Consider the following 26881-nt stretch of genomic DNA (forward strand, 5'->3'; position numbering starts at 1 on the left):
AAGGCAGTTCTTCTAAATAAAGCTAAAGCTATTTTTCCAACTGTATACTGGTAACAGGCTAGAAGGATGCCATTTCCTAACCCAAGGCACCCCCAGCACCCCTCTACACGTGCAAGATCCTTGCTTGTCTTTCCAGTCACACTGCACCAGGTTGGCTGACATTACTAAACATCATCACAATCATCTGACAAAGTGTACATTTCTAGGACTGATTATTAATATTCAGGTAAAGGTCACTTCCAGGCGTTTATAGTGCTGTTCATTTTATGTTGCCATGGCATTTTATTTTAACAGCTATCATCAATTTATTATCACTGCTAAAATACATGTTACCACCTCTCTACTAAAATGTCAAATTGTTTTTTTTGGAAGGGTAAAGCAAATAAAGTGTGTCATGGGACATGCTGAATGGCATAATATACAGTACCTTCTTGTCATAAACAAATTGTATTATACCCAGTCATTATAATATATTATATAGAAATCGACCAAAGACTTAACCAAGGTCTATTAAGATCCCTTTTTAACTATTATCGCCAATAAATATTTTGGTATTATATTGCAATCAATAAAAGACTTAGGGTCGGTTCACACTGGGGCGACTTGTCAGGCGATTTAGACTCCTGACAAGTCGCGTCCCATTCTGTACAATGGAACCGTTTCCAATCGGAGTTACACAAGTCCCTCAAACTTAGAGAAAGGTTCCTGTACGACTTTGGAGGCGACTTGCATTGACTTCTATAGAGAAGTTGTTTTGCAAGTCGCTGCAGCGGTCGTGTCCAGGTCGTCTGAGGCAGTCGCGCTGCAAGTCACGCTGCCTCAGTGTGAACCGACACTTAAAGTCCATTATTTTTTATTTATTCATTTATTACAAGTACTTATATAGCGCCATCAATTTATGCATCCCGCTTATATTGTGCATTCAAATTAGTCCCTACCCTCAAGGAGTTTACAATCTATTAAGATCCCTTTTTATTATTCGCAAAAATGATTTCACATTATATAGAAATCAATCACACTATGAAGGTCTATTAAAGGGGTTCTAAAGCTTTGTGTTTTTTCACTTCAATGCATCCACTCCAGTCCCCTCGAGCCCCCGTTTTACTTACCTGAGCCCCAAATCTCCGTGGGCTCGATCCCGCGTTGCTTTCCCCCAGCTCTTGTGGGCTCTTCATTGGATGATTGAGAGCAGCGCAGCCATTGGCTCTCACTGCTTTCAATCAAATCAATGACGCGGCACGCCAGGGATGGGGGCAGGTGATTTACTCAGCGGCTATGGCTGCTGACTGTATCACACGCACCCACAAGCTAACCCCCTTGGGAGAGCGCTTCCCAGAGGGGGGTTGGCTCTTGTGGGGAGGAGCCGAGACAGCCGCCGAGGGACCCCAGAAGATGAGGATTGGGGCCATTCTGTGCAAAACTTACTGCACAGTGAAGGTAAGTAGTATATGTTTGTTATTAAAAAAAATAAAAAAAATAAAATCTTTGCAACCCCTTTAAGATCTTTTTTTTTTTACTATTCCTAATAGGTATATGGCATTATTTAGCAATCACAGACTTAACCAGAGCCTATTAAAGTGGCTGTAAACCCTTACAACACACTTTGACCTACAGGTACGCCTAGATTAAGGCTTATCTGTAGGTCCAAGAAATATCTCCTAAACCTACACAGTTTAGGAGATATTTGCCGAAAGACAGGCACCGCTGTCTACGGCACATGCGCCGTAGACAGTGGTGCACAGGCGCACTGAGCGCGGCACCGTCAACGACGAAGATGCCGCGAGTGGCGGCTCCCGTGCGGATAAGCGGGAGTGACGTCATCGCGGCTTCGCCGAATGACAGCGGCGGAGCAGCAAAACCCACCAAGAAGATGGATGCGCCGGACTACAGGGGACAGCGGTGACTTCGCTGGCTCCTGTGTCAGGTAAGTGACACATAATGGACTACTATGCTATGCATAGTAGTCCATTATGCTTTGCCTTTGCAGGGAATGAAAGAGGAAGTAAACTCATCAGGGTTTACTTCCTCTTTAAGATTTTATTATTCCCAATTATAATTTGGCATTATTTAGCAATCAATGAAAGACCTAACAATGGTCTACCAAGATTGACTTTAAACCGTAACAGCAGCCATACACATGGCAATCTGATCGAATGATTCCAAATCAAATACTATGATGGGATCTATGAGTTATCTATGAGTTATTGAAAAGACACATACTGTTTGCTAGATGGATTTCAAGTAAAATGTCCTGATCTGATCAAAATATTCTGATTGATCTGGAAGAAAAATCAGATCACAGGACAGTAAAAAATGCAATGTGATCGCTAAGTTTATGGCGTAACCAGCGATCGATCTTTTTGATTTTAAGCAAAATCTATTGAAATATTCTGATCGAACTGGAAGAAAAATCAGATTACAGAACAGTAATTGTTATATGTGGCACTACCCCCCCCCCCCCCGCTGTCTGCCAGTCGATCCGGCACTTACCCCATCTAGGTGGTGGGTGGCGAGCTCCGGTGTCCTCTCCTCCAGTCACTTCCTCCTCCGCTTCTGCCATGTGTCTCCTTTCTCCTCCTAGGCTTCCAATAGGTTCCCCTGATGTTTTTTCCAATCGGGAAATGGGTTTTAGGGCCCACTTCCTGTTTGGCGGGGAGGAGACTTAGTGTGAAAACAGCGAATATCCATTCGCTATTGTCACACAATATTGAGCTCACACTTTTTTGAAGCCTATTAAAGCCTCCGGCTCTAATCACATGCATTAACCCCCCCCCCCATTGAAATCCATAGTCCGGCACCCTGTATGTAGATCAGGGGACCAGACGGATGGATGGGGGGGCGCCACTGGTTTGGACTGTAGTATGCTGGCAAATATCCTCATTGTGACTTTCTGATCCAGTTTCCAGCTGCTGGTTACTGCAACACCCAAATCTTCAAGAGCTTTATCCAGGAACGTCTGTGATGGGAATATGGAGTAGTACATATTTTCAATTGGGATTTTTCCCCTGCTGGAGCAAATTGGATCCTACTTTGCTGGAGTTTTTTCCCCTTCCTCTGGTTAAACTGTGGGTATAGCATTGTATATATAGAATTTAATATATATATAGATAGATAGATAGATAGATAGATAGATAGATAGATAGATAGATAGATAGATAGATAGATATGTGTGTGTGTGTGTGTATGTGTGTGTGTGTGTATATGTATGTATATATATATATATATATATATATATATATATTTGGGGGGTATTTATTATTATTATTATTATTTTTATCATTGGTTGAACTAGATGGACTTGTGTCTTTTTTTTTCCACCAGACAATGGGGGAGAATTACTAAAACTGCACAGTGCAAAATATGGTGCAGCTCTCATGCTAACATATATATATATATATATATATATATATATATATATATATATATATATATATATATATATATATATATATATATATATATATACATATATATATATATATATACATATATATATATATATATATATATATATATATATATATATATATATATATATATATATATATATACAAAATCGTCATGTGTATGGCCATTGTAAGAAGGCTATGTAGATTTTAACTACAAATAAGCCATAAACTGCTGCTGTTATATTAATACATATATATCCAGGCTTTCCCCAAGTGCTGCCCCGGGAGGGTTAACATTGTAAGTTGATTGTGAAGGATTACTAGACTGAGAGCCCTGCTGCTACAATGTAACTGAGCAACTAAACGGCGGCGGGCAGTAAAAAGTCTCCAGCACCCTTTAGCCGGCTGGGAGGAGCCGAGCAGCGGGCACGTCTAAAGGGAAGCCTTCTATGCCCCGGCTCCGTCTCTTTCCCAAGCACATACTCGTAGACAGCCAACCAGCAGGTCGTGGGCGTGTCCCGTCACCAAACACGCCCTCCCTTTGGGTTTATTGAGAGTTCTATGAAGAAATCCAGTTCAGAGGGAAAGAGGGTGGGCTATCTCATGCACGTCTATGAGAGGGCTAGTATAAAGAGGGAAGAAGGAGCATCTTGCAATCTCAAAGCCAATCGTTTGGGGATTTCTGGCAACTAGCAGTGAGCAGCACTATTAGCATTCTGACATTTGCCATAGCAAGTTGCAGACTCCTGATTTGTATTTATTTTTTTGGTTTATTTTTTTATTATTTTATTTTTTATTTTTTTATTTTTTTCCTGTTACAGTGCCAGATGGAAATCTTCTCCTCTGCTCAATGGAAAATATAAGTGGCTTGATTATTCCAAGCGGATGTGGTACCCGGTTGATGTTTTACTACCTTGGAGCACATGATGATGATGATGAGCGGTGGACCCGGCGGAGAGAATGATTTACAGTGTTCAGCTTGGAGTTGCTAAATCACCGTCCAGGAGCAACACCTTCTAAAGGGAAAAGCCTTTTGGGTTTAGGATTCACCAAACTGCTTGTGATTGTCGCCCTGCCAATTGCTGCTGGATGGATTCCTAGATGCATCACATCCGTGCTGATCAGGGGGCACAGTGAAGTTTAAGCATTGGTGCCGTTTGATTGCCTGCTATTTAATTTTTTATTTTTTTTGCCAGCTTGAGATGTTGGTGGGAGAACGCACTGGTACCTGCATCCGTACCTCCATCCCTACCTGCATCCCTACCTGTCTCTATCACTGCTGGAACTAATCACAGGCTCCCATCAGCTTCTCTCTCTCCAGCCCAATGCAGATCACATTAGAAACTGGCCAGCGGATGGAAGCTGCATCACAATCACTCCACTTTAGCTGCATTAACAAGTATTTGTGACTACTAGTTGAAGATCACATCCAGGGGACTGACCTTTTTTTTTATAACCAGACTGCGTCTTTTTTTTTTTTCCTTCATCAAGGAGCCTAACTACCCTGATACCTACCGATGCTCCATCCCTGGCTGCAGTTAACTCACCTCTGGACTGTAAGTTGCAAGCCCTTTTATTACTAGTTCACATGCCTTCCAATCTGACAGCTGCATTACAAGTCTGTATTGTCGGTGGGGTGAACACAATGCAATGTGATCATCACTTTGAAAATGAAAAAATAAATAAAAATGATGAGAATGTTCCCACAGCATGATCAGATTGCAATGTGTGTGATACCATTGTATGATTGTACACAATGTCTTTTTTTTTAGACAGCGGCCAGAATTAATCATGACATTATTGTTTTTTTTTTATATTATATTAGAAAAGATTTGCATCCTGCAATGCATAATGTTAGGCAAGAAATCCAGATTGCAAATGAAGCATCGTAAGGTGTGTAGTTAGCCTAAGTAAAGGATTGTACAGACTTGCCAGGTTAGAATTAACACGAGGCGATTTGGTAAATGTATAAAAAAAAACACAGAGTGGTACTGTGGATACATGAAAGTATAGACCCGTGCCACGTCCTGATATATCATGAAAAGCCCAGGCGATATGTTTTAGCTATCAGAGCTTGCAAGCATGTTCAGCAGTTGCTGCAGCAGCCCTCTTCTACTCCTTCCAGTCCTCCATATCATAGCAGTCTAGTAGCAAAGACACAAGGAATAGGCTCCGATAAGAGGAATGACTCCAGAGTAGAGGCAATGAAGCACAAATTGTATTTGGCAGCTGACAGTGCAGTTACAAGGAATACTGGTAAAGGCTTAGGATTTTATTGGCAACAGTTATATGGATAGGTGCATGATGTGAATCATGCATTACACAGCGGTGATTAGAAAAAGAAATGTGTAGGAATAAGATATCAGGAAAAGTAGCTGAGTGCATCCTATGTGCACATAATGCCAGGCATGCTAGTGTGGGTCTATTAGACTGTTTTAATTTTGCACACATGACAAGCTTTGCTGAGGGTAGTTACTTTTTGCAAGTCAAATGTGTTGTGTGTTTATGTCTGTATAGACTTATATTGTACTGAATGAAACAAATCTGTTTGTTTGTGTGATTGTGTTGACAGCTGCTGGCTCCAATTAGAAATGAGATGTAAGGCATCTTGCAGTCCATGCACGCCTCCACTTGCAAATCGGCACCATTTCTCAGCGACAACCCTTAAATCCTAAAATCCAAGAAAACAAAGGAAGCACATTATCATGGACCTAAGGGAATTTTACCTGTTGGCTGCTCTTATTGCCTGCTTAAGGCTGGATTCTGCAATTGCCCAAGAACTTATTTACACTATAAGAGAGGAACTGCCTGAAAATGTACCGATTGGAAACATACCAAAGGACCTGAATATCTCACATATCAATGCTGCAACTGGAACCAGTAACAGCCTGGTCTACAGACTGGTTTCTAAAGCTGGCGACTCTCCTTTGGTCAAGGTGTCCAGCACAACTGGGGAGATCTTCACCACCTCCACCAAAATAGACCGAGAAAAACTCTGTGCTGGATCATCCTATGCTGAGGAAAATGGTTGTTTCTTTGAACTTGAAGTAGTCATCCTTCCCAATGACTTTTTCAGGCTTATTAAGATCAAAATAATTGTCACAGATACCAATGATAATGCACCTATGTTTCCTTCAACTGTGATCAACATTTCTATTCCAGAAAACACGCTTATAAACAGCCGGTTCCCAATTCCATCAGCAGTTGACCCTGACACAGGTTTCAATGGAGTTCAGCACTATGGGCTTTTAAATGGACAGAGTGTCTTTGGACTGGACATTGTCGAGACACCAGAAGGGGAGAAATGGCCACAGCTCATAGTGCAGCAGGTCTTGGACAGAGAGCAGAAAGACACTTATGTGATGAAAATCAAAGTGGAGGATGGTGGAAACCCTCAGAAATCCAGCACTGCTATCCTGCAAGTCACAGTAAGTGATGTGAATGACAACAAACCAGTGTTCAAAGAAAGTCAGATAGAAGTTCATATCCCTGAGAACGCTCCCATAGGGACCTCTGTAGTGCAGTTGCATGCAACAGATGCAGACATAGGCAGCAATGCTGAGATCAAATATATATATGGTGCCCAAGTGACATCTGCTACCAAAAGACTTTTTGCTTTAAATAATACTACTGGATTAATTACAGTACAGAGACTGCTGGACAGGGAAGACACTGCAATTCACAAGTTAACCGTCCTAGCCACAGATGGCAGCTCCACACCTGCAAGGGCAACCGTAAATATTAACGTGACTGATGTAAATGACAACCCACCTAATATTGATCTCAGGTATATTATAAGCCCTATTAATGGTACGGTGTATTTATCAGAGAAGGACCCTATAAACACAAAGATAGCCCTGATTACAGTGTCCGATAAAGACACCGATGTCAACAGCAAGGTCATTTGCTTCATCGAAAGAGAAGTACCATTTCACCTGAAAGCCGTCTACGATAACCAGTATTTGCTAGAAACTTCTTCCTTGTTGGACTATGAGGGCACCAAAGAATTCAGTTTTAAGATAGTTGCTGCAGACACTGGAAAACCAAGCCTCAACCAGACTGCCTTGGTGAGAGTGGAATTGGAGGATGAGAATGACAATCCTCCAATTTTTATCCAGCCCGTAATTGAGTTATCAGTGTCTGAAAACAACCGCAGAGGTCTCTACTTAACCACTATCAGTGCCACAGATGAAGACAGTGGGAAGAATGCAGACATTGTTTATCAACTTGGCCCCAACGCTTCATTTTTTGATCTGGACCGGAAAACAGGAGTTTTGACAGCCTCTAGAGTTTTTGACAGAGAGGAGCAAGAGCGTTTTATTTTTACTGTCACAGCCAGAGACAATGGCACTCCTCCACTGCAGAGCCAAGCAGCTGTGATAGTGACTGTGCTGGATGAGAATGACAACAGTCCCAAGTTTACACATAACCACTTTCAGTTCTTTGTATCTGAGAACCTTCCAAAATACAGCACAGTGGGTGTTATCACAGCAACAGATTCGGATGCAGGAGAAAACAAAGCTGTAACACTTTCAATACTTAATGACAATGAAAATTTTGTCCTTGATCCATATTCTGGCTTGATTAAGTCTAATGTGTCCTTTGACAGAGAGCAACAAGGTTCATACACATTTGATGTCAAAGCTGTAGATGGAGGGCAAAATCCACGCTCCTCTACTGCAAAAGTAACAATCAATATCATGGATGCTAATGATAATAGCCCTGTAGTTATCTCCCCTCCATCCAATACATCATTTAAGCTGGTGCCTCTATCAGCCATTCCTGGCTCAGTTGTTGCAGAAGTTTTTGCTGTGGATGTTGACACTGGGATGAATGCCGAACTGAAATACACAATTGTCAGTGGAAATAGCAAAGGTCTGTTTCGAATAGACCCTGTAACAGGCAACATTACTTTGGAAGAGAAACCATCTGCAGCAGATGTGGGCCTGCACCGCCTAGTGGTAAATATCAGTGACTTAGGATACCCTAAACCGTTGCACACGCTGGTACTGGTATTCCTATATGTCAATGAGACAGCTGGGAATGCTTCCTACATCCATGATTTAATTCGCAGGACTATGGAAACTCCGTTAGACAGAAACATTGGAGACAGCAGTCAACCCTACCAAAACGAGGATTATCTTACTATAATGATTGCCATTGTGGCAGGTGCCATGGTGGTTATCGTTGTCATTTTTGTGACAGTTCTGGTTCGATGTCGGCATGCATCAAGATTTAAAGCTGCCCAGAGGAGCAAACAAGGGGCAGAGTGGATGTCACCAAACCAGGAGAGCAAGCAGAATAAAAAAAAGAAAAGGAAGAAACGAAAATCTCCTAAAAGTTCTTTGCTGAATTTTGTTACCATTGAGGAATCTAAACCTGATGACACTGTACATGAACCTATCAACGGGACTATTAGTCTTCCAGCTGAGCTGGAGGAACAAGGGATTGGACGCTTTGATTGGGGCACTGCTCCCCCAACAACCTTCAAACCTAACAGCCCTGACCTAGCTAAGCATTACAAGTCTGCCTCTCCGCAGTCTGCTTTTCATCTTAAAGCAGATACTCCAGTGTCAGTGAAAAAGCATCATGTCATTCAGGAACTCCCTTTGGACAACACCTTTGTTGGGGGCTGTGACACCCTTTCCAAACGCTCTTCCACTAGTTCAGATCACTTCAGTGCCTCAGAGTGCAGTTCCCAGGGAGGCTTCAAGACAAAAGGTCCTTTACACACCAGACAGGTAAACGAGCACTTTTACTGGTCTATAAGTACTGCATACAAGTGCCCAATCAACCAGTATTAAAGTGCCACTATGTCTTCATACAGTCTTCTTTGGCTTGCTCATGTTACTGAGAGGGAAAAAAAATCAACCCCTTTCTATTTTTTTTGTCACTGAGTCTTGAAAGACTTTTGAGGACTCATAAGTCCGGGAATATATATGCATACACATGTTTATGCATATATACTTATGTACATTCCTGATTGTACTGTACCATACATGTGCATGTTAAATACCAGAGTCCCACTGTAACCCCTACACTCCAATAATGAAAAGAAAAACAAAAAAAAAAAAAAAAAAAGTTTCTGAGGACTTTCTATTTTCACACTGAATATGTTCCACTGACAGACTTCAGAAGATTTTGATTTTAAAGTTTTTTTTTTTTTATTATTTCATGGACAAGAATTATATGTTCACAAAAAGGGGTTAACTTTTTTTTACTCTTGCTGTAAAGTAAGATAATGTATTTTGCATTAAATGCTAATTGTGAGTAAACAATGCATGACTGGGTGCAATTCACATCTGTCACAAATGTATTTTACATTTTGAGTGTTACTTTGCTTTTTTTTTTTTTTTATTATTATTTTTTTTGTTTTGTTTTTTCATTCTGTAAATTATTTGTCGGAAAAGCTACAGGTATGATGGACGCATGCTTGTAGCTAAATAAAAGTTTTATGTGTATTCTCAGTCCTGTGCCTTTGCTAGTTCTGCCTAGCTGCACAATGTATTGTGTTCTTCTGTCCTACAAGTATCAAAAAAAATAAATAGGCTATAATAACTCTTTATACATTTTATCCTGTGTATAAATCCCTCTATAATCAAATCGATCTGCAGGCATATTTCATAAGGCCCAAGAGCAATGAGCTATCAGCAAAGTGTATTAACCCATAGCAACTAATTGGCAAAAAAATCATTTAATGTTCAGATCAAGACAAATGAATGAAAATTTAAATCTGGCTAGATGCTTCAGTTGGTTAATAACAATTGCTCTTTGAATTGCCTTATTAAATAAGTCCTATAGTTTTTATAAAATGTTGCTAGTTTAGTTTTTTTTTTCTGTTCCCCCGTATGTAGGGATAACAGTGATCAGTTTACTATACAGGTCTGTTGAACATACAGGGCTATGGATTTGAATTGCCCCCAGATTTCTATTGTGTCATACTGAAAAGTTTTCCTATACTGCTGGAGAAATGTGTAGGGACTGTATCACTGAGCATTCTGCTGTATTATGCTTGTTCTTACAAAGCAAACTTATACTTTGAGAAAGTGGATTTATTCAAATAATTAGAGAAAAAATTATGCAGAACAAACTCAATCCATTGTAAATATTTCTTCATCTAAGTAAAGCAAAAGCAATCTGTCAAAGCTCATTTTAGCTGTGAAATTTGCCATCTAAAGAGGGATTAGTGATCAGGGAAACTCATATTTTACAAAATCCAGCATTAGCTTTCAGTCCAATAATTCCCTGCTAATAAAGATTTAAATGCAGAGCTGTCTAATTTATTTCATTGAGGCTTGTCTGTTTTGCCTCTAAAGACCAACGGAATGGCCTGTAGATGGCAGTAAGGTTCTATGTGGCTTGTGCTGGCTCGGTGCCAAGTCTGCAGTATATTAGAGATGGGGGAGGAATAGATCAGGCTGGATCTACAGCCAACGAAACCTTTTATTTAATGACGGTTGCACTGGAGCAACCAGTTCTTGAGTTTGTAAAGTAGATCCAGAATGGATAGGGTGTACTGCACCAACTTCCTAATCTTCATTTTATATCCCCCAATAAGTAATGGAACTACTGGCATTAGGCCTTAGGAATTGTGGATGATTGCAGTAGTTGGTAGACGTATAAGGAAATAGAACATAGCGTGACTCACTGTGTCACATGTGCTTTAGTGATGTTTCACACTGTATTCTACAACCGTACTTCTTTAACATCTTTAGCGTGAGGTCATGTGATATTATTTGAGTGCAGTGCAATAGCCATTAATGAATTGTTGTGTGCAACAGTGCATAGCAACCAATTAGAGTTCACCTCTCATTAGCATAGAGTTAATGTAAAAGTAAAAGGTCATTATTGATTGGTTGCCTTTGGTAACTGCACTCTTTATGTTGCTCCTCGCCTTATTAAATTAGCCCAATTATGTTTAGTTTGCAGTCTTATTAACTGTTAGTGAACTGTGCCTTCAGGTCGCAATGTATCCGTGAACAAACAAAACTTGTACTATCAACGCTCAAATTTCGACTACTTTTATTATGTTTTACATTTATGCAGGAGCTCAGGTGCAAAACTGTCAGTATTATGGCAGCCTAAAATATTGATGTTTTCTGCTGTCTGCTGCCAGATTTAAAAAAAAAAAAAAAAATGAAGTTCTCTGAGCTACTTTAAGCAACACTTGTCTTCCCCTCATTCTTTATGTATAGAGAATAGAGACAGATCTGTTGGTTACTGTATAAGTAATTCCTTTATTTACCATATCGGGCATGCTTTATTGACAGCCGTTTTATTGTAGCTAGAGGCTTTACAGTAAGCTGTTTATTGCCGTTTCCTAACTCCGTTGACAGCAATTGGGGAATTAATTTCCTTGGCCCTCGTGAATTTCTGTGGGTAAGAACATGAGATGTTAAAGATATGAAGCAGTGACCCACTTATATGATACATCTATGACATAACTCACTCTAAGTATTCATTTTCTAAGCTGTGAGTTTGGGTTGTCAAACTGTGGCACATAAATTGTTGTGACTGGTGCCAAGTGTCCTTACACCCAGTGTCAACACATTTCTAATTGTGCTTCATTGATGCTGGTTTCCTATCCTATTAGTAGTGACAGTGGGTGGTTGTTTTACAATTTTCACGTTTTTTTTTTCCATCCAAACGTGTATATATAAGCACATGGGTCCCTATTTGATACGCCGCTGTTCTTCTTGACTTTGTTCAAATATAAATATTCACCTCGCTCACATTTAACCTGTTTAAAATCTATACACTTAAAAAAAAAAATTTGAACATACACATCTCTTTTGTTTTTTTGGAAGAAAGTTTTATCGCTTAAAGCTAAATGTAGTGCTTTAAATTAAAAGCTAATTTATTAAATTATTAACCACTTAGATTTAGATAGTCATGTATTTTTTTTTATATAAAGGAAATCTAACTTGTCTAAATTCCCCTAATCTGATTGGGCATGGGACATAAGAGTTTTGTTACATGGTGACCGCTGATTAAATCAGACAATTATAGGTTGATTTATTAAAGCAGTCATTTTCAAGCTAGCTTATGTTCTAAATTTCCAATTAGGTTCATGGGAATGAAATAAAAAAAAATGAATATTTCCTGTGAAAGGAATTGGAGGTGTACTGAGGTAAAAAAAACACCTGATCATGAAATTCACTTGTTTGAAGCCCATGCAACACCTGGCTTGGCAAAAAAATAAAAATAAACAATCTAAATTCAGATTCAAGGATCCAGAATAAAAGCATAGAAACATAAAAGAAGAAAAAAAAAATCTCTCTCTCTCTCTATATATATATATATATATATATATATTTCCCTCTCTCTCTCTCTCTCTCTCTCTCTCTCTCTATATATATATATATATATATATATATATATATATATATATATATATATACATATATACAGTATAAATAAATAAATAAATATATATATATATATATATATATATATATATATATATATATTTTTTTTTTTTTTTTTTTTTTTTAAATAAAATCCTTTTTATTATTTTATATGAAAACAACATTGACACAGTACAGACAAAAACACAAAAATAGCAATCACACCAAACCAAACCCCCCCACCCAAAAAAAAAATAAAAAAAATAAAAAATAAACCCCAAACCACTTCCCTTCAACAAGCCCCACCATTTTTGTTTCTTCTTTTTTTTTTTAAAGCATACTTGTTTCATGAGCAACATTCTAGTATTAATATTGACTGTTTGTAATTCTACATACTGGTTTAACCCACTAATAACTGAAATGCTTTTGTGGCTTTGCATTGAGCGTTTATTACATGAGGGATGTGAAAAGAAAATTATGTATACAGCTGGAAAGACGGATGTAGAGCTAGATTAGCATAATCCCTTCTGGGAATGGGATGTCAGGCCCTTAGTATTTATAAGGTTAACAGTTATTGTTGATCTGAAATATAGCGCGTTATATGGTACTGTCAGTAATTGTTATTTGTTTATACCAAGAAGTGCCAGCGAGTTCACAGTTCACAATGCTTAAATAAATTGCCTTTTTTAATACTATAATTTTATTTGTTAATGTAGGAAAATGTCATCTGTAACGGCTCAATTCCATCCTTTTTTAAACATAGGTGACATATTGTAAATTGAATGATGAAAGTGTTCCAAATAATAATTTATTTCTGCTTGCAGAACGGTCTTGCTCATTATTTAAAAAAAGGCCTTTTCAAATGACTTTGAAGCTCATTTTCTCAATGTTAAATGAAGGGTCATTTTGCAATTCTGGCATATGAAGTCAGAAAAAAAGGGCGATATCAACACTACCCAGTTATTAAAAGTTGAAGGGCATTGTCTAATTCAACAGTAAACAACAACCAGAGAGATTTTGTGGGTCTCAGCTGTGACCCATGACTTCATTCTTATTATTTATTTATTTTTGTACGCTGCTTAAATCTGAACTCCAGACAAACACCAAAATACACAGCATTGTGGCCAGGCACTCCTACCACACAAGCTAGACAAGTTCTTTACCTCTACTGCATCAGCAAAGCTTGGCCAGGAACACACCTCCAGCATGCTGATTGGACAATAAAGTGACAAATCATAATCATGCTTTCTTCTTCTGTCCGTATGTTCACTGCCAACTAAGTCTGAGGGGCTTATTTTGCTCTAACTCATTTTATTCACCTGCATACTGCTGTACAGGTGATTTGCAGAGGTCGATGTCAGAACAAAGTTTAGTACTTACACTAAATTCAGTTAAAAATATATATATTTTAACAATATCATGAATACACAACTGGATCAAAGTGTATATCAACCCTAACAATGAACTTTTATTATTTGCATACCTTTGTGATTAAATATACCATTGATTTTTATTTATTTTTTAATCTGTTAGATGAGTCAAAAAAAATGTGTCAAAAACTCAAAACTGTTCTGTACCTTGTATCCTGCTGTCTGTGCATTATCAAGAAGCCTAATCAGCCCTCCCAGTTCTTGTCTTGGACTAACGAACATTTATGCCTTGTACACACGGTCTGACATTCCCACCACAAAACCCGTCGTTTTTTTTTCTGATGGATTTTGTACTAAACTGATGTTGCATACACACAGTTGGACAAAGTTGTCGGAAAATCCAATTGTTCAGAACGTGATGACATATCTTCGTTACGATGGGACTACGTCGAGGCTAGTAGCCAATAGCTATGGTCTTATAATTTGATCTGAGTATGCGTGGCACTTTGTCCAATCGGAAAAAGTCAGATCAGATTTTTTTGTCGGAAAATTTGAGATCCTGCTCTCAAATTTTTTCCGTCTGAATTTCCGACAGAAAAAGTCCGATAGAGCCCACGCACGATCTTGGATTTTCCAAGAATATAATCCGATCGGACCTTTTGCATTGGAATTTCCAACCATGTGTACAAGGCATTGCTCTCAGAGTGATGTGGAGATTAGGATGGGGGGGCTTCAGTAAAAGACAAGTGAGCAGGGCTGACACCTTTTCTAGTACATTTGACTCAAAAAAATCCTGTGTGTTGTCAGCCCCCAACAGGTAATTAAAGCCTCTTTCACATGGTGGCAGTCTCTACCACCTCTCCGAAATTAGTACTGTAGAGCAGAGGCTTCCAAGGATTCAGAAGGTAATACTACCACCTTTTTGAATGCATGTTTTTAGTCTGCAACTATTGTGCGTTGATGCTAAGTTTTGTGGAGTTGCAAACATTTTAAACATGTTTACAGCTGGATAATTTTTTCCACCCCGCAAAACAAAGCATTAGGACTGCAGAAATTTGTACAGCATCCAGGGAGCAGTAAAAATGCAAATCATCCATCTTTTTTTATTGACCACTACATCCCCCCAACCTTCCACGTGGACAAGGCATAAGAGCTAAGCACATTTTTTGCAGATCAACAGGTATTTTTTTGTACTCTCAGGCATTTTAAGGAAAATAAAACATGACAGAATGTGCATGTATTCCAAAGATATACTGCATATTTATTTTTTCTTTACCGATATACACTTTAACTCTTGTATTTGTCTGGGGTTGAGCTTTACTACAGGAAATGTTGTTCTAACATTGTAACTAATCAGCAGTTAATTGGTGGACTTTTTTGGTGTGTAGTGAGAATCTAATATGGTAACATAATTACCACCAACACTAGTGAGTAATTGCAATAGGCATATCAATAGGCACATAGAATCCAGCATAAATATCCTGTAATATATAGCAGTGTTTCTCAACTTTAATAAGGTATGTAGCCCTATACATAGATATATACTAAGTACCCCCTGCTGTATGTCAGCTTATTAGAAAATTTTTTTATATTATTATCCATGCTTCTAAATGTATTAGTCATTTAGACAGTGTTCTGTTAAGGTAATCCTCATTATAGGAATTGTTCATATATGTGGAACAACTTCCTAATGTACCAGCTGGCATTCTGTGTATACCATTGAGCTGTTCTGTGGACCCTCCATCCTGGGGACCGAACAGAAACATCATGATATATCTTCTTGTAAATGTTTGAACAGAACCTGTACTGCAGAAGTTGTGCCCCCAAAAAAAGGTAAGTAGAGGGTAGAGGACTAGCCACCAGTATGGTGCAGCTGATCTTTTCCCCTTTTACTGGCCTACTATGCCTTATTGAGTACATTTTTGTAAAGGTGATGATTTGCTTCCACATTTCGGAGTTGACCCACTGATGACTGATGGGGAAATTTTCAAGAAGCCAAAGGTTGGGAAATTACAGATCTACAGAATGATGCAGGGGGGGGGGGGGTGCACTGCAGGCCCTAAAGTACATATTTCTTCTCACTAGCAAGGAACATTGATCAGCACAATAGTAAAGTCAGAAAATCACTCTCCTAATATCATTAGACAAGCAGTCACAGGCACAGTGCCCTAGAAGATCTCAGTCTGGCGGATATTAACTTAAGAGGCTCAAAGCACAGCAAGTACACTTCTGTTTTCAGGAGGAATTCAAGACAGCAATTACTTTTTGCAGGGTACTGCTCAGTGACAATTGACATTACTACATGTTCCCTATAAGAACACATGTTAATTTTTCAAGAAGTATAAGCAGAGAAATGGTAAGTGCGGTATATATTCTACAGCAGTGCCAGTTTACTATCTTTCAGACATTAGGAGGGCTGGATAGTGGCCAGCGGGGGTAAAAAATGTCCTGCGCCCAGCATCAGTAAGAATAAATAAGGCCTCAGGGTTGGTGGTCAGTGGGAGGAGGAGTAGTGCCCCTCTTAGTAGGAGGAATAGTATCCCATCATTGGTATCAGTGGAAGAAATAGTGCCCCTTTTTTGGTGTCAGTGGGCAGATAAGTGTCTCATATCTTTGGGAGGAATAGTGGCCTGAGGGCCGGACAAAGGCTAGCAAAGGGCCACATCTGGCCCTTGGGCCGCAGTTTGGAGATCCCTGTTCTACAGCATTAGGGATTGTTTACATAATAAGTAATAACCCTATAAAGCTGTTTGGAATGCTAAGGGCAAAGATTGATTTTAAAAAACATTTAGGGCGTTTTTATCATATCTATAAAGCACATTTGCCATCTGCAGTAGCATAAACATTTACCTGATCTAGTTACATTTACTGCTGTTTACCAACATTTTGATTTACCATTCTTCAATTGGAAATAGAGACTCTAGTAACATCACTGTTACGTTTGTGAGCACCAATCACTTTTAATCATTTGCAGTTTGCAAATGATGAATCACGATTTTATTAACATTTCACAACTGATTCCTGTGGAGACCTGCTTGATCGTACTCTGTCATCTAAGTCTATAATCCCCACACATTCAGTGCTCTGCAAATGAGGATTTAAGCATTAAATCCTCATATACATATGCTTACGTTCACTTCCCCCATGCATGCCATTAACTATAAAGACACCCGGGCAAGTAATAGCGATAGCTGGTCAGTGATTCTAGCCATGCATATAGTCCAAGATTTTCCAGTTTTCCCCCACACACATACACACTCGCACACATATATTTTCTCTCTAAATACATTCCATAATTTACCTTTTCATTTAATTATTATTGTGGGCTTACAGTATAGCCACGATTGCTAAATAAACTCACATAGCTTTTAGTGATTTCTAAGGTATACAAATCAAAATGAAAGTAAAATCAATAGGAATAGTATTATCAAAACTAAAGAAAACGTATGCAGACTTGTCTAAAGGAAAACTCCGGGCATTTTTTTTTTTACCCTTGCAGTGTGTCTGTGCCCGCACTACATGGGTTAACTGTTTGTTGGGGAGATGACAGCGAATATATACTTGCCTGATCCGCCAATCCTCCCTGCAGAAGAGCAGTTCCTGCAGCTCCTGCTCCCCCATACTCCAGTGGTCTTGAAAATGGACTGTCCCCGATGTCAGCATGCTCTTTAGACAGGAACAGTCCACTGCTGGACTGTGGGAGAGTGTGGTTTTCTGGAGGATCAGGTGAGTATAAACTTTCTTTTCACCCCTAGAAACAATGAATAGTTGACCCATGCAGTACAGGCACAGCCCCACTGTATGGGGAACAAAAATTGCCCAGAGTTGGGCTTTAATAGATAGGTAGAAAAACTAGTCATATGTAAATTGCAGTGACACAGTAACACTATTAGATGTGACTGCGCAGTCAATCAGTAGATCAGTAAACAAAAAAAATCATTGGCTGCTACAGGTTACTGTGCATTACTCAGTTTTTTTTTTTTTTTGGGTGCCCTTTTGTTGTTACTGTGCATAATCAAAATTGTCAATTTCATAGTGCATGTTAGAATATGATCCATAGCTTTTTTCATTATAGCAAAATGGCCCTGGAATCACAAAGGTTGCATATTTACTTGATTTCCAGAATTCTCCTGGAACCCTCAAACTAAGAAGGTTATCTTATGGACATTGCAATAAGACTTGTTGCTTGATATTTGAACTAATTACAATATTAAAGTAACAGCATTAATTCATCAGTGACTAAAATGATGACAGGGCTTTTTGGGTCATTGTATGACGACAACAGGTGGTCCTTGCAAACATTAGATCAGTCTTTCTCAACCTTTTCAACACAGAGGAACCCTTGAAATAGTTCTCCAGCCTCGGGAAACCCCTGCTAAAAATTAGAAATCTGCAACTTGTGATTCAATAGTGTGATGGTTAATGGGAAGAATGGTCCTTACGCTTGTGGTCATTGGGAAGAATTACCTCCTCACAGATAGCTAAAAAGATTAATGGTGTCATTGGGAACTTATCTGAGAGGCAGAAATTGCCCAATGCTGAAGGAACCCCTAGCAACCTTTGGAAGAACCCTAGGGTTCCACGGAACCCTGGTTGAGAATCACTGCATTAGATTGTCAGTAACTCTCTCATACTTACTGTGTGTCCATTTTGTTTAAATTTTTCAGCTACAGTATCTTTTTAATAGATAGATATAAATAGATAGATATAAATAGATAGATAGATATAAATATCCCCAATATGGGATATTTTTTACTTCCTACCACTCCCCAAAATGTGGTCACTAGATCAAAAAAAAATGCCCTTTTTTATTTACTTTAAGCCAGTCATATGATGCCACAGCCCAAAGTCTTCTCCTCGTCTGTTCCCTTCATAATTGAGTCCTTATTCACATTCGTGCTTTCATAACTCTGACACATCCTATTGCAGTGGTGGGGTCTCTCAGGATCCAGAAGGAACTGATGTAATCAGAGGAGGATGGCAGGAGACCAGCTATCTTGGGCACCATCGCATCAGAGGATTCTCAAGCACCCAGAACTGACTGTGACGAGGGACCTAGAGAAGGAATTTAGGTGAGTACATAGGACTACACAGAGTAAGGATAAAAAAAATGCCTAGAATGAAGGGTTTGAGGCAAGTGGAAGGGGTGTGAAAAATATTTATTAAGGTTAAAACCCCAAGAATGGGGTTTTAACCTCCCTGGCAGTAATCCCGAGTGTGGCTCTGGGTTAAATTTCAGTGCCATTAGCAGTAACCCCGAGCCACACTTGGGATTGCATCTCAGGATCCTGGTGCAGATTACTTACCTTGTCACCAGGATCCTGCGATGGCCACCTGCTGTGTCTGTGGGTTGTGTCCTCCACCCGATGCTCTATGTTCTGGGCTACGGTCACTGCGAGCCTCGCGACGCATGGGGCGGAGCCTGGCGGCAAATTCAAAAAGTACACATAGCACAGTACACTGTAATCTTACAGATTATGTTTCTGTATCAAATTATTTCCCTTCTCTTTTGTCCCTAGTGCTTTGTCCAGTGCCTGGCATGCAGTTTTATATTATATATATATATATATATATATATATATATATATATATATATATATATATATACAGTATATATATATATATATATATATATATATATATATATACAGTATATATATATATATATATATATATATATATATATATATGCTGTTCTTTCTGCCTGGAAACTTGAGATTGTCCATGGCAACCAAAAAGTGTCCCTTTACATCAAAAGTGGTTTTAGACCAGCTAGAAAACAGCGATAGTAAATTAGAACACTTGCACAATTGAGCAATAGTGAATTGTGGGGAAATGTATTTTATTATTAATATATATATTTTTTATAATTATTTATAGTTAGTTATTAAGCTATAATTTATGATTTAATGTTTCAAACGTTATCATACCCAGGATGTCTACTAGATTCTTGTTTGGACAGATTTAAGTGTGTTATTACTAAGAATTACAGGCCTACAATATAAAACTCAAAATTTATATGCAAAACAATGTACCGCTTTGAGAGTCAAATATCTGACATAATCATACTGCCAGGGAGGTGAAGAACCTGCATACTTTTAAACAATTACTGTTAAGTACAGCATTTTCATATGATGATGTGCGTGTTTTTAGTGTCTGCTGTGTGTTCTAGTGAGGGTTTTATGCTGAAACCACTGATTGTTAGTGTAAGGCAAGGCACAAACATCACTAAGCACTGGAATTAAATTGATCAGCCTCTAGACTTCCCATGCTGCTACAGATCACTGTTTTGAAGCTCCCTTTAGTATTATGAAATTTGGTATCATCTTCAGGACTACTATAATTTTTGTTTCTGCAAATGTGCATTAACATTCTAGTTCAGGTCTAGTCACATCTGATCCACTATCTCCACCCATTCCCAAGAAGAAGATCAGTATAGAGCAGAATATAAAAAAAAAAATATATATATATATATATCAATTGGATAATGAATATAAATAATCCAATAAAAACACCCACCGTTACCATAAATCCTCAGGTTATGGGATATTCTAGATGCTATATTCATTTCCACAAGCATGTGTAATATCCTAAAAATATTTGCAATTACATGCCCATGAAATGTCACCATCAAACTATTTTTTGTCCATGCAAACCCCAATCCATTTACTGGAAAAATATCAGATAACATACCCTCCTTAGTCTTCCATAGTGTAGGGGAGTGATGTCATCTTCCTGTCTATGAGATCCCACAGAATGGTAAATGTTCCAACTCTAGAGAGTGTTCCAACTCTAGAGAGAAGGTGCAGCAGTGGAGTCCTGGATCATCTTAATAGTGACATTTGGGCTATTCAACATTACCTGGAATCTCACTAAAAAGGGGATGACGCCACCCTCATCTAGGCACCACAGGCGGATTCCAGGCAAGGTAAGTATATTATCTTCCTCCATAGGTGCTTTATTCCAGATTTTATCAATTGGAGGAGGGGGACACTTAAAAAGCTGACTTTGCACCTAAAAATCTTAAAGTTGTACTAACAATTTATGAAGCATTTTTTTCATAGCTGCGGAAACCTAAGCAGTAAAACTCCACACAAATTTCAGGTTGGCACAGCCATGGCAATGTGTAAACAGTAATGATAAAAATGTTCTTTCCCTGGGATCATGTGAGATCTCTTAGTTTAAACACAGGATCTCCCTGGAAAGGCACTGGTGATGTAGCCTCACTGCTCAGTAGGGAGCTAGTAGTTAGTCATCAAGAGGTGACGGGTGACTCCCAAAGTCAAGATGATGTTACATGATGCATGGGAAGCATCAGCTGCATGGGTGAAAGGGCTGGACTGCATGGACTGGTGAGTATCTTTATTCTTCAATGTCAGCAGCTACATTACATTTCATTTTCCTGTACTTGGGTGTAGTTCCTCTTTAAACAGATATACGATTTGAGCACATCTATTTATTATCTATTGACTCATGGATGTATTAGCAAATAACGGTGCATAGGTGAAGGATGAATCACTTGTATGATGCTGCTCTTCAAGTAAAATGGCATAAGCATATTTAAAAGGATAGATACATTGATGATTCATTTAGATGAGTCAGGACATGCTAAAAAAAAACCTACCTTATAGGCCCTTTATTACTTTTTTGCAGGCATTAATTAGGCTGGGTTCACGCTAGTGCAAATTGGATACGGGTTGTCTTGCATTCAATTTGCGTGACAGGAGAGTGTGCCAGGCTCTCAATGGAGCTGGTTCATACATCTCCGTGGCGGCCAAAGGAGCGGAATCCACAAGGGTCCTGTGCGTCTTTGGCTCCATTTCAGGTCCAAATTCAGGCAAAAATTTGGGCCTGAAATGGAGAACAGGGACACATCAGACCCCTGCTGTGAGCCGCGTCCACACTAAGTTATGAACCCAGCCTTAATGTTTCAGTTATCATTTAGGAGAATGTTTTTGGTGCTTTAACACTGTATTGTACAGGTGTGACAGCACCAGAAATTGTTCCATGGAATGGCATATGAAACATATTGACTTTCAAGGTGCTTTCAGTTATTTTTTAATAGAGTAAAACAGTAAGTTTTAAAACATGTAAACAATATTTAATGGTTTTCTGTTGCTCCACAAGAACATTTCTGTTAGCTTAGCATAAAAAAAAGGAAACCATCTGTTAACAAAGAGACTTTGGAACACAGGTTTTAATATGCTTGAATGGTATTTTATTGCATATCAGAATAAAAAAAGTAAAATCTCAAAGCATCCATAATTTTGCTCCTTTTCTTTTTGCAATGTTGCAGAAACATCTGTCTCAGAAACCTCACTAGATAATGCCATTCTCTAACCCAAATCCTGTACGCTAGTTATAGGGCTCTGCCTTCATCTACAGTGAAAGTAAATAGCCATAGAACGAGTTTGTTTCAGAACTAGTATGTAGGCTTTGAGTCTGAAAATGGCAGCTTCCATAAAAGGCATCTGACGCATGAATGTATCTCATGCCGCGTACACATGACCGGACTTTTCGACGGACTTGGTCCGGTGGACAGTCCAACGGACTTTGGGGTCCGCCAGACTTTCAAACAAACAGACTTGGCCACACACGATCACTCCAAAAGTCCGACGGATTCAAATGTTATGACATAGAATAAGGAACTTCATAGCTAGTAGCCAATAGCTGCCCTAGCATCGGTTTTAGTCCACTGGACTAGCACACAGACGAACGGATTGTCCGCTAAAAGCCAAGTCCGGTGGACAAATTTGAAGCCAGTCTTATTTTGAGGTCCGCCGGACTTTTGGGAAGAAAAAAAACGCTGGAGCCCACACACAATTGAATTGTCCAACGGACTTTGGTCCACTGGACCAAGTCCACCAGAAAGTCTGATCGTGTGTACGCGGCATTAGGCTTAAGGCCCGTAAACATGATCCGAATATCGTAAGAAAACTGTCGTCCGAGGAAGAATCGTGCGATTTTCGGATCGTGTGTACACTACTTTTGAGAGCCATGCACGACAGTGCATCCAATATTATTTGATCGGACAAGCACGAAAATTTTCCTCGTATCATACCAGATCGTACGATTTTCATTTAGTCAGTATAGTTGTCATCCAAAAATACAATACAAATACATTACAACACATGACATCACTTCCATTTTTTTTTCTTCTGTTGTCCGAGAATTTTCATGACTTTATTTACCTATTCAAATTCTACTTGCGACTATTAAGCGAATAAGGACATACGATCTGTCGAACGATATTCGGATCATGTGTAAGGGCCTTTAGTTTACACTAGCTTCAAAGGGAGACATTTCATTAATATTTTCAAAAGCTCTACAAATGTCTGTCAAAGCTGAGTACATTGCAGTACCCATGGTTTCATTAGCGTCACATCAAAATTGACTCAACATGTGTCCTTTTCCAGGCTTTGCTGTTCTCCAAACGCTTACATTGGTGTCAATGTAAACACACTGCAAATGCATCACAAAAACCCCTATGGTGTTTACTGTGTGTTTGAGATGTGTTTAGGAAGCATTACTAGCTGAGGTGGGGGTGTCTGGCAACCGTTTTTAATGTGAACACATCAAAAACGTGTAAAAAATGTGTTGTTAACACGTCTTAAAAGAGAAACACGGGTTCTTTTTTTATTCATATTTACCTTGGTGGATGCAACATCGGTCTGATGATGCATCTGTCCCCAGGTGCCTCTTACACTGAGAACAGAGCGATTGAACATCACCCATCGCTCTGTTCTCAAAGCTCAGTGCTCTGCCCTCTCCTCACTCATTTGAGCGATGGGATGTGGACGGGACGGGAGCAGCAGCCTCAGGCTCTCAGCAGGTCACTGAGAGGCTGAGCCAGGTGCAGGGTGGCCACGCTTTCTTCAAGTCAAACCCGAACCCGAGCAATTTTTTTTCATAGTATGCACAGATAAACAATGCATAGATGTTACTATTAAATACAATTTCTAATCATATGAAGTTAATCACAAGAGTCCCCCTTTACATCAGAGTCCACAGAGTTCCACTCACATCTGAACTCAGAGTTCCTTTTCACTGTAAGGGGCGACTCTGCATACTCTGATGTAAGGGAGGACTCTAACATAAGGTATGTTCTGGTGTACAAAGAGGGCTCTGATGTAAAGGTGAGCTCTGATGTAATGAGTGCTCTGAGAACCCTGATTTACCTTAGCGTGCTAACTTAGAGGCAGGAGAGAGAAGGGGGAGACTTAGTCTGATCTGAATGTGTCCAGGTCTCAGACAGTCTGAAACCCGGATGCATAATTCCAAACCCGAAGTGTCCGGGTGAACCCTGGACAGGTGGCAATCCTAGCCGGGTTTCGGCCCAGGGATCTAGGCTGATCCCGACTCTATGGTCGCGATGACGCCCGAGCTTGGCCTGACTTTGTGACATCAGAAGAGAGTGGACTTTAGACAAAACGGGTCACAGGAATGCAAAATGAACTGCACTCCTGTGATCCATAGGAGAAGTACAGCCAAACAAGTTTTGGTTTTGTTACTTCTCCTTTAATGCATTAGGTGCATTTGTGTATGCTCAAATTAATTTGCACATCTAAATGAACCCTTTGTAATATGCAGTGCTCTAAAGGTTGCAATATAAATGATTTTACTCAATGCTATGCTTGTTCGTTGGTGGTACAAAGGAAGTTTTTCGTGCAAAACTCCAAAACAGTACCCTTACTGAAATCTCACTGTTGATTTACAGAAATAGCAGCCCTTCTGTATATAGAAATATATAGTGTTTTGGGGTTCACATGGCTTCAATTATGCACTGAGATGCATAACATTTCAAAATGCAACATTTCTTTGTGGCTTCTCTGCCTCCTATGACCTTCACTGCAGGCAGGCCTGAGTCATGTAAAAAGAAATGAAATCTGGCACCCCCAGCTTCCCTCAAGACATGAATAATCCCTTCATGTACTAAACGATGATATACATATAGCAAATATATGATTTGCAGCACCATTAGGAAGAAGAGCATGCCCCAGAGATAATGTGTTCAGCAGAAAAAAAAAAAATCACATATTTTTTTAAAATTTAACCACTTAAGCCCCAGACCATTTTGCAGCTAAAGGACCCTTTTTGCGATTCGGCACTGCGTCGCTTTAACTGACAATTGCGCGGTCGTGCAACATGGCTCCCAAACAAAATTGGCGTCCTTTTTTTCCCACAAATAGAGCTTTCTTTTGGTGGTATTTGATCACCTCTGCTGTTTTTATTTTTTGCGCTATAAACAAAAATAGAGCGACAATTTTGAAAAAAATTCAATATTTTTAACTTTTTGCTATAATAAATATCCCCCAAGAATATATAAAAAAACATGTTTTTCCTCAGTTTAGGCCGATACATATTTTTGGTAAAAAAAAAATCGCAATAAGCATTTATTGATTGGTTTGCGCAAAAGTTATAGCGTCTACAAAATAGGGAATAGTTTTATGACATTTCTATTAATAATTTTTTTTTTTTACTAGTATCGGCGATCAGCGATTTTTATTGTGACTGCGACATTATGGCGGACACGTCAGACAATTTTGACACATTTTTGGGACCATTGGCATTAATACAGTGATCAGTGCGATTAAAAATGCATTGAGTACTGTAAAAATGTCACTGGCAGTGAAGGGGTTAACACTACGGGCAGTGTAGGGGTTAAGTGTGACCTAATGTGTTTTTTACTGTAGGGGGCGTGGCTTAGCGTGTGACATCACTGATCGTCTTTACCTATGACAGGGAACAGACGATCAGTAACAAGCTCACTAGGAAGCACAGGAGCTCAGGACTGGGTCGTGAGTGCGCTGCTCTTAAAGGGCAACGTACCTGTACGTGCTTGTGCCCAGCCGTGCCATTCTGCCGACGTATATCGGCTTGAGACGGTCCTTAAGTGGTTACAATTTCTTAGATATACAGCATTTGTAGAGCAGCCAGGTGGCTTGTGTAATCTGTAAAAAGTAAGGGATTATATTACTAATGTACAATTTACTACCTGGACTCTACCCCCTGAAGGGACAACACATACGTTCACAGGAACTAGGCACAAATAACTCCTTTGTGGCTTGTCATCAGGTGTTTTATATGTTCCAGTGGTGCATTATTTTCAGTGAAGACAATACTTAATATTCTCTCTGTCAGCATTTAAAGTTGTCTGTTGTCTGAGGGCTCGTTGAAATTTTTTTTGGCCTCTGAATAGAGAGCTACATTCAGATCACTTTTCTGAGAGCATTTGATGGGCGGCGATGAGGCATTTCATCACTTTCTCACTGGCTGCTCTAACCTCTTGAACCCCCACACTAGTGCGCTCCATTGATGAATTGCACACAGTTGCAGGGGACTTGCCGAGTGGTCCTATTCATCTGAATGGATCACGTTCGCCAAGTGGCAGAGTGTATAATTCCTGCTGTGCCCGCAAAGCATCACATCCATGACATGTGTACATCCCCGGCTGCTAAAGGGGAGTAGGTGGGGGCAGTCAAAATGCTGCTAAACCACAGGGTGTTAATGCCCACCCTCAACCACAATTGTGAACCAGCCCTAAGGCAAGCGACAGTGAATTTAAAGCCATTGTCAATTTTTTTGCCATCTGTGTCCTATTGGGGAGATTTTCCTTCACTTCCTTTCCTATAGCCAAAGCAGGAAGTGAGAAGAAACCCCTCCAAATGAGACAATCCCTGGTTGTCTCCAAGGCCACTAGAACTAGTGCCCCTTTTGGAAGATGTCCCCTCTATTTTCTGTTCTGGTGACAACCGAAAATGTAACATTTTCTTTT

General features: G+C 39.4%; 1 protein-coding gene across 3 annotated transcripts in view; it reads left to right on the forward strand.

Annotated features, from left to right (window-relative positions):
* The first annotated feature begins 3974 nt into the window (after window positions 1–3974).
* Window positions 3975–26881, forward strand: part of PCDH9 (protocadherin 9) — a 607458-nt gene continuing 584551 nt past the window's right edge. For 2 of the 3 annotated variants that reach the window (XM_077483138.1, XM_077483139.1), the window contains exons 1-2: window positions 3977–4945; window positions 5962–9130. In XM_077483138.1, the coding sequence (XP_077339264.1) occupies window positions 6095–9130 (3036 nt within the window). In that variant the 5' untranslated portion in view covers window positions 3977–4945; window positions 5962–6094. Of the gene's footprint in view, window positions 4946–5961; window positions 9131–26881 lie in introns of all 3 variants that reach the window. The other variant, XM_077483137.1, reaches the window with a different exon arrangement.

This window comes from Lithobates pipiens, unplaced genomic scaffold, assembly GCF_037356315.1.
Source record: "Lithobates pipiens isolate NorthernLeopardFrog02 unplaced genomic scaffold, aLitPip1_a1.2 Scaffold_16, whole genome shotgun sequence".
NCBI lineage: Eukaryota > Metazoa > Chordata > Amphibia > Anura > Ranidae > Lithobates > Lithobates pipiens.